Source organism: Molossus molossus, unplaced genomic scaffold (genome assembly GCF_014108415.1).
Source record: "Molossus molossus isolate mMolMol1 unplaced genomic scaffold, mMolMol1.p scaffold_m16_p_22, whole genome shotgun sequence".
In the NCBI taxonomy this organism is placed as follows: domain Eukaryota; kingdom Metazoa; phylum Chordata; class Mammalia; order Chiroptera; family Molossidae; genus Molossus; species Molossus molossus.
This window is the reverse complement of record NW_023425358.1, coordinates 33,964,116-33,979,869: the sequence shown is the minus strand read 5'-3', so window position 1 is coordinate 33,979,869 and position 15,754 is coordinate 33,964,116. Positions and strand designations below refer to the sequence as shown.

At 40.5% G+C, this 15,754-nt stretch overlaps 2 protein-coding genes across 2 annotated transcripts; one reads left to right on the top strand and one right to left on the bottom strand.

Moving 5' to 3' along the window:
* Positions 1-437: 437 nt before the first annotated feature.
* GPN3 (GPN-loop GTPase 3) lies at positions 438-5,214 on the bottom strand. The gene is made up of 8 exons (XM_036277189.1): positions 5,115-5,214; positions 4,501-4,609; positions 4,219-4,386; positions 3,169-3,293; positions 2,476-2,591; positions 2,228-2,324; positions 1,593-1,721; positions 438-756 (listed from the first exon to the last, which is right to left on the bottom strand). Exons 1-8 carry the CDS (start codon positions 5,160-5,162, stop codon positions 694-696), a joined length of 855 nt encoding a protein of 284 aa, XP_036133082.1. The 5' UTR covers positions 5,163-5,214; the 3' UTR covers positions 438-693.
* A 308-nt stretch (positions 5,215-5,522) lies between these two features.
* Positions 5,523-15,277, top strand: FAM216A (family with sequence similarity 216 member A). The gene is made up of 7 exons (XM_036277191.1): positions 5,523-6,015; positions 7,680-7,720; positions 10,096-10,217; positions 12,253-12,382; positions 12,462-12,645; positions 13,549-13,631; positions 14,924-15,277. Exons 1-7 carry the CDS (start codon positions 5,924-5,926, stop codon positions 15,037-15,039), a joined length of 768 nt encoding a protein of 255 aa, XP_036133084.1. The 5' UTR covers positions 5,523-5,923; the 3' UTR covers positions 15,040-15,277.
* The last annotated feature ends 477 nt before the right edge of the window (positions 15,278-15,754 follow it).

The following is a 15,754-nucleotide window of genomic DNA, read 5'->3' as shown; positions in this document are numbered from 1 at the left end:
CATTTTCCAGTTTGTAATTATACAAATAATACATTTTCAATGTAAGAAAATTGGAAGACAGATAAATAATGATCTATATCCTGGCGGATTTTTATCTTTGGACACATATATGTAGTTTTGTTACAGTAATTCCTGTACCTCCAAAAACATTAAAAAATAACAAAAACCAAACAGAAAAAATAAAGGTAGACTGGTCTTAACTGTTCCACAGGTACTAATTTACATTATATACAAATCTATGTGCTTTCATTTCTTTTTTTTTTCTTTATTGATTTTAGAGAGGGAGAGAGAGAAACATCGATGAGAGAGAACACTGATTGGCCGCCTCCTGCATGCCCCACACTGGGGATTGGGCCCACAACCTAGGCATGTATCCTGACCAGGAATCGAACCACTGATCTCTTGGTGCATGGGTCGATGCTCAACCACTGGAGCCACACTGGCCAGACTATGTGCTTTCATTTCAATTCCAATTTTAAAATCTAAATTGATACTGTAAAAATATAACACTAAAACATTCCACTTTAAACAGCAGCAGCTTCAGAATAACTAAGTTGATTGAGGTGTGCTGCAGATAAAACGCCAAATATTTGTTCATTAAAATACACAGCTTTCTAGTACTGCATCCTTTGAGAAAAATGTTTTGCTGGTTCAGCCACAAGCTCTTCATGTATATATTTTTTAATAAACTTTTTATTCATTCTGATGTTCTTGAAAATACTCATCAAACATTGACGATGACTCATCTTCATGTTCCTGACAGAGGAAACAAAATAGAAAATAATTGACTTTCCCCTCAGTTAGACCTAGTATGTGTTTACTTTTCAGGGAATGCTGTACAAGGAGCTAACACCCAGCATCAGCTCCTGGTGTTGCTCATAGGTAACAGTTAATAGTAACAAAAGGCATGACTGATAGAATATTTCCAGACAAATGATAAAGTGCTTACATCTCATTAGAAGCATTCCTTTCTTTTTTAAAAAATCCTCACCTGAGGACATTTTAATTGATTTTTAGAGAGAGGGGCAGGGAGAGGAACAGAGAGAGAGAGAGAGAGAACCATCCATGTGACAGAGAAACATCGATCAATTGCCTCCTGTACAGGCGCTCTGGGGATCGAACCTAAAACCTAGGTATGTGCCCTGATCGGGAATTGAACCTGGGACCCTTCTGTGCACAGGGCAACGCTCCCACCAACTAAGCCACACTGGCCAGGGCTAGAAGCATTTCTTATGTGACTTTACACTTATGCCAATTCTCAGCTAAGTTACTGTGATAGTACCCTACTGACAACTATCATTAGTGTTTCCTGACATATGTAAGGGCAGCCCAAATTTAATTGGATTTTACCTCCTTTTAGCATCTGAGTACAAAGAAACATAAATCAGTAACATTGCCTCGATAAAAGGTAGAGTAAAACTGATACTGCTCATTGAGTTCAGGTGTCAATTTCAGAGATCACCCAGAAAAACCCAGGTTACTGCCACTGCTAAGACAAAAATTAATTTGAGTTCCCAGGATTATGCAGGAGACCAAGAAGTGCTGAAAAACATTTTTACCAAAGCCAATAAATACCCTAAACCAGAAATTACCTTGGGTTCTTTAAATTCCAAGTCTTCTCCATACTGAATGGCAAAATCAATATGCTGTAATACAATGTTCATGCTTTCTTCATCTGACTGATCGTAAGGCAAAAATCGAACCATGCTGTAGTCGTCAATCTATAAGTTGGGGATTTCAGAAAGGGTCATTCTGAAATTGTGCAACATGCTTAATTTTCAACTTATACTGAATTTTATAACCATTACTACTGATTAATCCATTTGTAGGGGGTTAGGGATAGATAGAGACAGAACAGAAAATCGGTATTCATTGTTAGGGTCTAACTTAATAGAACACTTACTAAGTAATAAGTAAATAACTTACTACTTAACTAGATACTGTTTCATAGACATTTATCTGAATTCAACAACCACTGAAAATTTCAACAAGGCACAGATAATTCTGAACTCACAAAATGACTTGGAATTATGGACATTTCAATTAATTTACTGGTTATTGCTAATAACTGTTTCTAAATTAAACGGCTAACTGGTCAGCTCACAGCCTCTTATCACCATCTCTCCCCTTTGCAAGGAAATATGTGCTTCCCATAATGGTGGCCACTGACCGGACATCAGTGAACACCTGACCAGGTGATTAAAAACAAAAAACTTAATAAGCTTACCAGTCCACAAATAGCTTTCGTCAATTTTTTGAATTTTTTACTTCTTAAGTCACTTGTAGAATCATCTAATAAAGAATACATGTCTGGATCCAGAAACCTTTAAAAATGAGAGAAACTGATGAATAAAAGGAATAATAAATCAGGAAACTAGATCAACAGACAGACAGAACCTCACATGTAAATAAGTAAAGCTTAGAAAATTTATCTCTGAAATTGAGATCTGATGATAATGGATGATGTGAACTCACTTCTCAATTTCCTTTTTAGCTTTCTTACTCAGCAGGTCCATTTTTGTCATGATGTTAACTTGTGGAATTTCTAGAGAGATCATAGCGCTCAGGGCTGCCAAAATGCCAGAAATAAACTGGAGGAGGAAACAGGAAAGGGAAAATGAATCAATAGGTGCCAACAAAGTTCCCTGGTCTCTGAATGAAAGAGAGGGTTCTGCACCTCACTGGGGAATTGGCCTAAATCAAAGAAACAATAATCCTAAAGAAAAGACAGTCCACTAATCAGATGATTGACTTTTGGTTTCCAAAGGTGAGAAAAATGATAATGTAGATTTAATCTACAGTAATCACAAATCTCAACTGAGATAATATCTTTAACCTGCCTTCCCAATGAAAATTCTTTAAGAGCTATTAATGAGAAATAAAGTTTTAGATAGTTCATAAACTAGACAAATGGTGCCCCAATACTTCTCCAAAATCTATATATCATAATTTACCATTTGAATTAAAAATAGATTATAATACTTCTCCAAAATCTATATATCATAATTTACCATTTGAATTAAAAATAGATTATAATTTAATAATAAGGAATACTAAATAACTCTAAAGTACAGTTTGTGAAATGTTCAAAATTGTACAATAACTAAAGGAGATTGTCATCTGCTTGTACCTATGACTGAAATAGCAACAATGGATTTATCCTCGAACCTTGAACGACTCCACCATAAACTGGGAATCAACCAGGAAAACTCCACAGACTCGGAACTCCCACTGTTCTAGTTGCTGGATTAGTTGTTTCATCACAGGCAGGTGCGTATACAACTCAATCTGACCTACAAGAAGAACATTACAAGACTATTACAATTAGGAAAAATATTAAATCATCAAATTACAGAAAAAAGTTTCCGTATAAAACGGTTAAAAAAAACAAAAGTCAACCCCTGCAAGTAATACATTCAGTTTTAAGGGGTCCTACAGCCTCTTGGAGCAATTACAAAACCATGAGGTTCACCACACTTTAGTTTTTGCCCATCAAAAGTGTGTGCTCCAAAGGTGTTGCAGTTTGGGAATGTTCATTAAGCTCTACCCTTATGACATCTGCACCTTTCTGTGGGTGTGTTCAATTCAAAGCAAGGGGGAAAAGTGAGAGCCACAAATGTCCAAGTTAGGTTAAGCTCAAGTTTAAAATTCACAATTTGGCTTAAGAAGTCATGTGCAATTATCTGTCCCCTACCCTCTTTTCACATTTCTCTTTGTGCACTGTGTGCTTCAGCCACACCAACATTTTTGGTGCCTCAAACTCATCTCATTCCTTCCTGACCCTAGGCCTGCAGCATGCTGTGACTTCTGCCTGGACCACGGTCTCCCTCCCCTTCACGGCCCAGCTTACAGGCCGCTGGATCAGAAGCCTCCTCTAGCCTCCGGGCTGTGGGATGGTCTGTGTTACTCCTGTGGGGCACCAGTCACAAATGAATATTAAATAACATTTGGGTGATTTTTGATTATACTGTCTAGCACTGGCACTTGACTATGAGCTCCATGAGGGCAGACCATGGCTGCCTGGCTCTCTATGGTATTCCCAGTGTACAAAGTTAAGCATTCAGTAAACTCAACAAATGAATTAGAGCCAGTAAATAAGAGCTTTTTACCTTACCGCAATCTGTCTAGAGAGCTCGGAATGCTCACTCTACTTTCTCTCACTGAGGACAGAACCCACATAGCTTCAAGGAAAACGACACATTCAAATTGCTGACCTACCTGGACAGTCAAAAAGGATGTAGTCGTCCTCTACGTGGCCAAGACAGTTCTCTAGCCAGTCAAAGTTATTGGCAAAGTACTCCATGCAAAATACTAATCCTCCATTGGGACCGAATCGCAGAGAATCGTCCTCCATCACGTCATCCACCTCGATCAGTTCCCGGATGTCTGAAACGGACAGGCATGACCCAGAATAGAAAAGCATCCATTTGAAAATTGTTATCCTCACTAGTGATGATTAACAATCATGTAAGAAGGGGGAAGGCTCTTCTCAGGACTCACCAGCCATCACGGAGTAGTTGAAGTGTTCTGCTGCAGGATCAAGGTTCACAACTTGAACAGAACGATTGAGGGCTTCACAGTGCTGTACCATGGTGGCACAGTAAGTGCTCTGTAATGTCACAACAAAGGGCGACAGCAAAATAGTATTACCTCTTGCATCCCCAGAAGGACTTTACACCCCTTGGGCTGTGTCTACTAAGAACAAAACTAGGCCTTCATCGACCCCTGGAGCTAGACAGGGCCTGATTCTCGAATTAGACAAAACTGGATTTCAGCCACCACTTACGGGCTGTGATAATAGGCACAGAACCTTTCTGTGTCTCATTTTCCTTTTCTGTAAAATGGGAATAATAGGGCTTATTCTAGAGCTGTTGTGGAACTAAATGAGGCTTTCAGCACAGTGTCTGGGGCATAAACATACAATAAATATTAGCAACTGTCATTACTCCCTTTCAAAACAACAACAAACGGCACTGAAGCCCAGACTGCAGAAGCAGCTGCCCAGGATCTCAGAGTCCCCAAGACAAACAGCCGCCGGTCCCCTCCTCAGGACCCGAACCTCCCTGCCTCCCACGAACTCCGACTTTTCCCTCCTTCTTCCGCCAAAGCCTCACCTTCCCGCTGCCTGCGGGGCCCATGACCAGCTGCGCATACCGAGGCATGTCGGCTCCAGGTCCCGGGCCGGCGCCGGCGCCGCGCTGCAGCTACTGAGAATCCGACTGCCACGCTCCCGTCAGCTTTCTCGCGACGCCCTGAGTCCCGCGAGCACGAGGTGCAAACCAATCACAATCCACATTCCGTTTACATTTCTCTTCTGCCACACCTCCGACTACGGAGTATCCCGCAGGTCAAATCCCGTGTGAAACGCGTCCGCAGAAAACGCCAGGGAGGAAGGGATGTCGTTCGCGCGTGCGCAGAGGGAGTCGGCGGCAATCGGTGCTGGGAAGAGGGGCGGAGCCTGGTTGCCGTGGTGATAACTGTTTATGGATAACGTCTAACACTCGGCATTCCTGCGCCGGGTGATTTGGTCCTTGGTTTGTGTACTGACGTTTGACATTTATGGTGACACTCGAGATTTGCATATTGCTGAGGGTCTGGAATACTGAGGTGTAAGGCACCTCCTGTTTTAGGGTCTTTCCTTTCCGTGACGCATCCGTTCCACAAAAAGATGCAAAAGAGCAAACGTGCAGTCAACCGAAAGACTCCCGCTCCTCCCCCCGTGTAACTCCGGGATTGTGGATGTGCCCTGCCCGCTCTCCCGAAGCTATTCGGGCAGGGTCCGGGGCGCAGCGGAGGGGGCTACCAGCCGGCATCCGCCTCTTCGCCCCCAGTATCGCCCGACCTGACGCAAGCGTGCCGACCCCGGGGGGGAAGCGGGGAGAGCTTCCCGCACCCAGCTCGCCGTGCCAGCACCAGGGAGGCGATGCTCGGCCAGGGCCCGGTGTCCGCCTGGCCGGACTGCAGCTCTTCTGCCGAGCCGCCTGCAGTGGCCAGGACCGAGGGTGGAGGCGGCGGGTGAGGCTGCGGGCACGGAGGGGTCCGGGAGGATGGCGACCGCCCCGGGTGGGGATCCCCCTTGCAGAGGAGGGGTTGGGAGCTGGCTGCTCCAATCGACTGGTCCCCAGTGCACTGAAGTGAGAGAAGGGGAGAACCTTTGTTGTGGCGGAGATGGGAAATATGGAAGCCGACTCACCGTTTCGGGGAAGGGTTTCTGAGGAGGAGGGTTTGGGGCAATGACAACGCGGTGACTGCGGCAGTCGCCTGCGTGCATCTTGCTGCCCCGAGGGGGCGCTGCGAAACCTGCTAGAAAAGCGGTCTGGCCCCGGACCTCCACCTAAACCCGGCTGAGGGAGAGGGGGACACTGCGGGAACAGTCCTTGGCTCAACCGAGGGCTTCCACGTCAATAGATCGGTTCCGTGTGTGTGTGTGTGTGTGTGTGTGTGTGTGTGTGTGTGTGTGTGTGTGTGTGTGTGTGTGTGTGTGAGATTAGCTACCTTTATGTCAAATGGGGATTCATAATCGTAATGAAACTGATGGCCGAATATTCGAAGCCCTTGATCTGGACGTTTTCTTCACACAGAAGTTCCTTTCTTCATAAATCCATTTTATTTTGAGCAGGTTGTTACTAATATTTTCTGGATGCTGAAGACAATTAGTTGCTGAAGTTACTGCTGAAGGCTGTCCCTTTCCCTTCATCCGTTTCATCAATGATTCCCTTAAACAGAGAGCTGCCGGCTGTCCCTCTCCTGCTGTAGCCCTGGCCTTTTTTAAACAAAAAAGGTGGTGGATGGAAGACAAAGATGGGATGGGGTCCTGTGTTTCTTTTCTGTTCATCACAGTGCTTCGTGCCGTGCTGGATCTTAGTATATCAGGAGAGGAATGAACTCCTGCTCACTGAATAAATAGAAGGAGGAAGGAAGGGTTTTTGCCTTAATTTGAGAAACGAAAAAGAACTTGTGCCCTGGCCGGTTTGGCTCAGCGATTGGAGCGTAGGCCTGCGGTCCAGAGAGACCCGGGTTCGGTTCCGCCAAGGGCGCGTGCCTCGGTTGCAGTTTGTCCTCGGACCTGGTTGGTCGTGTGGGTGGCAGCCACTCGATGTGTCCCTTTCACGTGGATGTTTCTCTCTCTCTCTCTCTCCCTCCCACTCTGAACAAAAAAGGGAAGAATGTCCTTGGGTGAGGATAAAGAAAAAAGAAAAAGAAAAAGAACTTGTACAAAATTAGAAATATTCCAAACCAATTTAGTTCTAGTACACTTTGACTACATACAATCAAAACAAGATAGCCTTTTCCATAGACATAACTTTATTAAAAATAAAGAGAACAAGAAAATATTATGGATAGCAAAGAAGCCCAAACTACTTTATTAAACTCAATGCAGGAATTAGATTAGGAGGCTATAAAACTAAGACCAAATCTGGCTTAAAGTAAGTCCTGTCTAATATGGTAAAAATCTCATATAACTCACTTTGAATAAGTCTGGAGCCATTAGGATATAACCAGAATTACAAGAGAAAATTTGCAAGACATCTGTCTGATGGAAACATAGAAAGTATAAAGCATATGCAATACTGTCCTTTTTTCATTTAAAATACTTTCTCTTTAATGCTTATAAAGCTGTAAATTATTACCTACTATTTACATCTTTTTTTTTTTTTTTTTTTTTTTTTTTTTAACAGATCAGCTGGACAGTCTCATTACCAGAATTCCAAAGGTACTGGTGAGTTGAGCATATAAAACACATAATACCTAAAAATAACATGGTTCAGAGAAGCCAATTTTGTTATAACTACTCACACAATGGAGTTTTAAAAATAGACTTTAATAGCCTCTTTGGTGAGCTTAGTCTTTAAGATTTTTCAGAGCAGGTTCTTTGTCCCCCGTTAAGTTATCTTACATCAATCATTTTAAAACAGTACTTCAAAATAGCAATGAATCTGAAAACTGTGTTTATAACTGATGTTGGTTGAAAAGCACAGAGCACTGCCTGGAGTTTATACACAGATTGAAGGAAAAATTTTAAATTAAACAACTTCAAAGAACATAAAATATTTCTTAATGCTGCTATTTTCCTCTCCCTTGGAGTAAGGGATAGAGCTGCTGCAGTTAAGAGGGTGAGACGGGCCCCCAAAGGTGTCTCATTAATTTTTGGGAGAGAACAATTTCAATTCAATGATATATAAAACTGTATTCACTTTGTTTTTTCTTGGAAATTTAATAGCCCTGACAGTTTAGGAAAAACACATTATCTGTATATATGTAGATATAAACACACAAACACACACACACACACACACACAAATAATGTGGTTTTTAAGTGGAACTGCTGAATTATATCTCCATTCTATGCTTAATATTTTAAGGAACTGCTACACTGTTTCTATAGCAGCTGCACATTTTACATTCCCACCAGCAATACACTGGGTTCCAATTTCTCCACATCCTTGCTAACACTTACTTTCTGCTTGTTTGTTTTTTAATCCTCACCCGAGGATATTTTTCATTTATCTTCCAAAGAGAAACAAGAAACATCAATGTGAAAGAGACACATCGATTGGTTGCCTCCCGCGTGACCCCAATCAAGGCAAGGGACCAAACCACAACCGAGGTATGTGCCCTTGACTGGAATGGAACTCTCGACTCTTTGGTCCTTAGGCCAATGCACTAACGGTTGAGTCAAACTGGCCAGGGCTGCTTTCGTTTTTTTTTTTTTATGATAGGCATCCTTATGGGTATCTCCGAGAGATTTTGATTTTGATTTCCCTAATGATAAGTGATAGCATCTTTTCATGAGCTTATTGACCATCTGTGTGTCTTCTTTGGAGACATCTAAAATCTATTCATGTCCTTTGCCCATATTTCAGTTGGGTTGTTTGTTGTTGAGTTTAACTATTATTTTTATTTATTATTATTATTTTTTAATATTTAATTTTCTGTAAAGAAATGTATCATGCTTTTGAGAAATTAAATTTTAGACCAGGCTATCATATGCATCTCAGAAATATTTTTTATTTTTCTTGTTTTTTTTCCAGAATATTTATTAGCAGGAATACAAAAGATATATTCTTAGATAATTAGTCCACATTTATGACTAGAGAAATAATTTTTTAAAATAACTTTTGAAGTGTTGAACTAGTATTCATTTTATTATTACAGTTTCCAAATTATGGTTTAAGGGTCATAAAAACAATTTCCAGATGATTTTCTATTTGTTGGCAAACTGGTTAGTCTTTCAGTATGCCATATCTGATTTGCCCAAATCTTAAATAACTAAATTTAAAGTTTAATATGTAAAATTATAGTGGTTTTTATAATCAACAATATTAAAACAAAATGGTGCATATTTAATTCACTAAGTAAAAACTTTTAACTTAAAATCTGTTCTGCCAGCTTTATTGATAATAGCCCCAAACTGAAAACAACCCAAATGTCCATTAACAGGTGGGTATATAATCAATTAGTGGTTTATACATACATGCAATGGAATATAACCCAACAACAAAAAAACTATTGTTATACTTACATGGATGGATTAAAAAAAATTTTTTTTCTTGCCCTGGCCTGTTTGGCTCAGTGGTTAGAGCATTGGCCCACCAACCAGTTGGTTGGAGTGTCGTACAGTACACCAAAAAGTGGTTGGTTTGATTCCTGGTCAGGGCACATACCCAAATTGCATGCAGGAGGCAAGCATCCAATGTTTCTCTGTCACACTCTCTCTTCCTCTCTCTAAAATCAATTTTTAAAAAAATTGAGACTCATGCTACTACTACAGAATAATCACTGACACGTGTAAATACATAGATCTTTTCTTTTTCTTTATTGATTTTAGAGAGAGAGGAAAGGAGAGGAAGAGAGAGATAGAAACATCGATGAGCGAGAACATCAATTGGCTGCCTCCTGCATGCCCCCCACGGGGATTGGGCCCACAACCTGGGCATGTGCCCTGACCAGGAATCAAACTGGCGACCTCCTAGTGCATGGGTCGACGCTCAACCACTGAGCCACACTGGCTTGGCTAAATACATAGATCTTAATAATTAATTTGTTGAACTGATCTTTCTCATGAAATTCACATAATAATGTCCTTGCCTACAGATGGAATCAAAGATGGACACAAAATGAACTCACACGTAGCCAAGCTACAAGAGTTATGGAAAACTCCTCAAATTCAAACAATTCACATCCCTAAACCAATGACAGATGTGTCCTTTCTAAAGGTATGCCAACTACCTACCAATACTTTATTTAAATACCAATACTCTTTGTATTCCAAGCTGAACTTTTTATTGAAGATAAGCTACTTAGAGCAGTGATTTTCAACCTTTTTCATCTCAAGGTACATATAAACTAATTACTAAAATTCTGCAGCACACCGAAAAATATATTTTTTGCTGATCTAACAAAAAAAAATAGGTATAATTTTGATTCAGTCACATCAGAAGGCTAATGTTGTATATAGGCTGTTGTCGTTTTTTAATTTAACAGTTTAAGGGAAAAGAGGTCAAGCCCTGGTGGGGTAGCTTAGTTCGTTAGAGCATGGTCCCAATACTCCAAGGTTGTGGGTTGGATCCCGGGTCAAGAATCAACCAATGAATGCATAAATAAGTGGAACAATAAATTGATGTCTCCTTCCCCGCCCCTCAAATCAATAAATAAAAATTAAAAAAAAAAGAAAAGAGGTCAGTGCCCCCAACTAAATAGTCAGATATTGCACATTTTAAAAATTCTTGCGGCACAGTGGTTGAAAATTGCTGACTTAGAGGGTAAGGTAGAAGACAAAGTACACCCAGCTTATTATATATATCTGTTGGGTAAACCCATGAATGAATGCAAGAATTTTATCATTATAGATTCCTTATCATAAGAGTGCTTTCAGGACTTTATGACCTTCAGATCTGAGTTAACTTTAAGCAGGAAACTCAACACCCTATATTACCCATTAAAGATAATAGCTGGCCCTGGCCGGTTTGGCTCAGCGGTTAGAGCATCAGCCCGTGGACCAATGAGTCGTGGGTTCGACTCCAGTCAAGGGCACATACCTCGGTTGCACTTCATCCCCGGCCCTGGTTGGGGTCATGTGGGAGGCAACCAGTCAATGTGTCCCTTTCATATCAATGTTCCTCTCTCTCCCTCTCTCCCTCCCTCCCGCTCTATCTGAAGCTAAATGGAAAAATGTCTTCGGATGAGGATAAAACAAGAAAAGAAAAGATGATAAAAGATCATAGCTGCCAGAGTATGCTCTCCAGAGCAATGCAAATTAGGCTTACTAAAGAAAACTGGTAGTTTCCTGGCCAACCTTTTGAATTTCCTCTGGATTATTACCCATCCAGTTCAGTAAATCCTGTGTGTGTGTATATACATATACATGCATATGTAATGGACTCTTGCATTTTAGGTAAGTGTTAACTTCTAAACATCAGCAAATACAGTAAAAATCTTAGTCTAAATTACTTATATCAGAGACCATCAGACTATCGCTCAGTCTGTCCCACACAGTTGCTTTTCTGGTCCTAGAAAAGACTTTATTTAGTTAAACTAAGTAGAGTAATTGGGTTTCTTTTAGATACTACATCGCATGGAAAGCGAGATGCCCACACTCACTGAGAAGCATGTGGGAATTAAGACTCCCTGACTGGCCCTGGCCAGTTTGACTCAGCGGTAGAGCATTGGCGGCAGACCAATGAGTCACGGGGTTTAATTCTGGCCAAGGGCACATACCTCAATTGTGGTTTGTCCCTGGCCCTGGTTGGGGTGGTGCGGGAGGCAACCAATCAATGTGTCCCTCTCACGATGTGTCCCTCTCACGTCGATGTTTCTCTCTCCCTCCCTCCCACTCTAAACATAAATAGAAAAATATCCTCGGGTGAGAAAAAAAAAGATACAATATAATATACAGATGATGTATTATAGAATTGTACACCTCAAACCTATGTAATTTTATTAACCAATGTCACCCCAATAAATCCAATAAAAAAGAAAAAAAAGCACCATAGCCAAAGACTCACTGACAACAGCGAGTTCATATTTTCCTTATTCTTCTAGGGCAGTGGTCCTCAAACCTCACTGGGCATCTGACTCACACGTGGAAATGGCAAGCAGAGTCACTTGTACTATTTAAATGGCCATTTCTGTCTCTCTGTTCTTGGCCAAATTAACATAGTTGAATTTGCTTAAGTAGTGTACAGATGGTACTACTCTGCTGAACATTCATCCTTTCAGATAAAAGCCTATAAATCTTGTTCTGTCTTTTAGCATCCAGACCTCACCATAGGCCAGAAGCATAATCTGCGCAGCATTGCTAAGATCTGTAATGTGAACTATCTGAGGGTGTTAATGAAGAGGCAGTACATGCATATGATCCAGCACAACTCTCACAAGCCAGGCAGGTGCACCTGCAATTAGTTTAACTAGTTGCCACAAGAATAGAGAAGGTCCTCTAACTGAGGCAATTTGTGTGACAGGTGTCCTCGTTCATCACAGGAGCCACCTCAGTTCTTGTCACTCCCAGAAGCAGCATTACCCCTGCACTACATGGCGACACCAACTGGAGAGAGGGGACTCGGGGTCTTCCAACACCACAGCTGCATCTGCACCTGAAATGATCATACAGCACTCCCTTTGGCGACCAGTGAGAAACAAAGGAGGGTCTGTTTCTTATTGTTTAAATGGAGGAAAATGCACCCCAATTTTATCTGAAGGGTGGCTAAATGATGTTAAAGCTTGTGTTCCCTAATACATTCATTTTGCTAAGTTCAGAATAGGTTGGACAAAAAGCACAAAAAGATGTTATGGTCTCTTTACTGAGCTGACTGAGATATGCCAGATCTTTTATTTTATTTTATTTATTTATTTATTTGGTATGTGCCCCTAGCGAGGGCCGAACCCAGGAATCTCTGGTCCACAGGTCAACGCTCCAACTGCTGAGCCAAACCGGCCAGGGCTATGTCACATCTTTTAGAACTTATTTTGTGGAATTGTCAACATTTCTTGATCAGCTAGAGCTATGGAAGACTACCGTTTTCAGTGATTGCCACTCAAATTCAAAATAATACAAACACTTGCAAAAGGAGAAGCATATGGTTGCTTCTGCATAGGGGGGGAATACTATAAACAAAAAAGGAGGTTAAAAAGAGATAAGAATCTGCCTGGCCAGTGTGGCTCAGTGGTTGAGCGTCAACCCATGCACCAAAAGGTCGCCGGTTTGATTCCTGGTCAGCCCACAAGCCCAGGTTGTGGGCCAAATCCCCAGTGAGGGGCATGCAGGAGGTGGCCAATAGATATTCTCTCTCATCAATGTTTCTATCTCCTCTTCTCCCTTCCTCTCTCTCAAAAAATCAATAAAGAAAAAAACTGTTTCTTAAAGAGAAAAGAATCTTAATTATTCAACATGCACAATAGTTAGCTTTGCATTTCAGGAGAATTCAGGGGCTGAAAGGGTCTCTTTGGTGATGCTGGCAACTTAATAAAGAGAATTCGTGTAGTCTTCCGTATGCATTAGGCAGCTGTTCACTTTGCTGGTTCCAATTAAGATGCTTCTTTTTCTTATAGTTTAAAAACTGGATATGCGTCTAAAACAAGATGTAAGTCGCTGAAGATTTTTAGAAAACCAGGCAGACTGTTCATGCAATCAGGTAAATGTGGAATTTAAAAAACTATGCATTTTTAAAGATCTTATGCTTAAATAATATCAAACCCAACTAGATTAATTTCTATTACAGAAGACATTGAAAACTTAGAATGTGATTTGCTTTTATTGCTCCAAATAAAACTAAACATGAAATATAGTTCTTGTTTTATTTAAAAGAAACACTGCTCAAAGGAGTAACATTCAAGGTATTTCTAATTCTAAATAAAAATGTAATAACAAGGTCAGAGACTTAATAGAGCATTTATCAGGCCCCAGATTCACAAAAACATGACTTTTTAAAGCCATAGCACTTATTTTATGAGTTAGTGCCATTTTTGGATAGACAGCATAGTTTGTATAGCATCAAGTAGTTCATAAAGGGCTAATATCGCCGATACCATTTTAATATTATTCAATAAACTAGTGGGAAGCAGCCAAGCAGGTGACAGAGCAACTCAGACAAACCCAGACTTGGTAAGAATTGGCATAAAGGATCCTTCTACCACAATTGTAGAATAGCACAAAATGGCCCTGGCTGGTTTGGCTCAGTGGTTGAGTGTTGGCCAACGGATAAACGGGTCTTGGTTTCCATTCCTGGTCAAGGGCATGTACCTGGTTTGCAGGTTCGATTCCCGGCCTCAGTTGGGGTCAGTGGGAGGCAACCAATCGATGTGTCTCTCTCACATTGATGTTCTTTCTCTCTCCCTCCCTCCCTCCCTTCCACTCTATCTAAAAAAATCAATGTAATAATATCCTCGGGTGAGGATTAACCAAAAAAACAAAAAAGCAAAGGGAAAATAGGACTTAGTACCAGGGAATTTGCTATACAATAACTCAGCTAGAATACAGAACTGGGTATCTTATTTTAAAAAGTAAGAGATTTGGCCCTGGCTAGTTTGCTCAGTGGTTAGAGTGTGGGCCTGAGGACCAAAGAGTCTCGAGTTAGATTCTGGTCAAGGGCATGTACCTTGGTTGCGGTTCGATCCCTGGCCCTGGTTGGGGCCGTGCAGGAGGCAACCAATCGATGTGAGCACATTGATCTTTCTCCCCCTCACTCCCACTCTATCTGAGAATCAATGGAAAAATATCCTTGAATGAGGATTAAAAAAAAAAGTAAGATATTTGGGGGAAGGGGGAATTAGTAAGTTTTGAAATTTGCAGGCAATCTGTGTTTGCTAAGTTTATTTAAGGTAGGTCATTTTGAAGGTTGTTCTTATATACAATCTCAATTTTCAGGATGAGATACAATTTTGTTTCCAAAACAGTTATTATAAACTTTTTATTTTTTGTCTTCAGTTTCTACAAATGATTTTGAATCATTCATGAATGAAGAAAAAAAGGAAGATTTACTAAGTAAGTGTATGCAATCAATGTCAATTGAAGAACAGGGAGAACATCTGATGTTAACTTGACAATCTCGTCTTGTGTATTAATGATGTGCCAAAGGTAGGGGTAGGGGTTGTGAATTGTGTCCTCTACATTTAGGATAGTATTGTTATTCACCATTAAATGATTAAATAATTTTGGTTTGTTCAGAAACTTTTACAACAATGTAATTTATGTGATGTAGTTCCATGTTCCAATGATATTTGTGGAATAAAGTCTGTGTGTAAATATATGCTTTTATTTCTAGATTCAATTAAAATTTTTGTCACTTAAAATTGAATTTTTTTCTTTAAATGTGACAAATGCATTGTATAATTTTCTCTCTGTTTACAAGTCCTAAAACAACAATATTCGAATATCCAAGTATTTTCTTGATTGGGCTGAGGAAAATTCTTGAAATATCCTAATACGGCATAGCATTTACTAAAGATAACACTCTGGTTTGCAAAGATCATGCTTAATAAATATTTGCTGTTTGAATACAACTTAAAAATGGAAATGTCAATTTGCCCTATTTTATTAAAATTGCCACACAAACATTTGGCCTCTCAAAATAGATTAAGTTGGGAGTAGTTGTACTAATGAGAGTCGAACTCTTTACATTACATATTGACTCTAGTGTGCTTCCCTTCTAAACATGAGTGTTTAAATTTTTTTTTTTTGGCCCAGCTGGTGTGGCTCAGTGGATTGAGCATCTTCTCATGGACTTGAGAGGTTCCAGTTTGATTCCTGGTCAGGGCA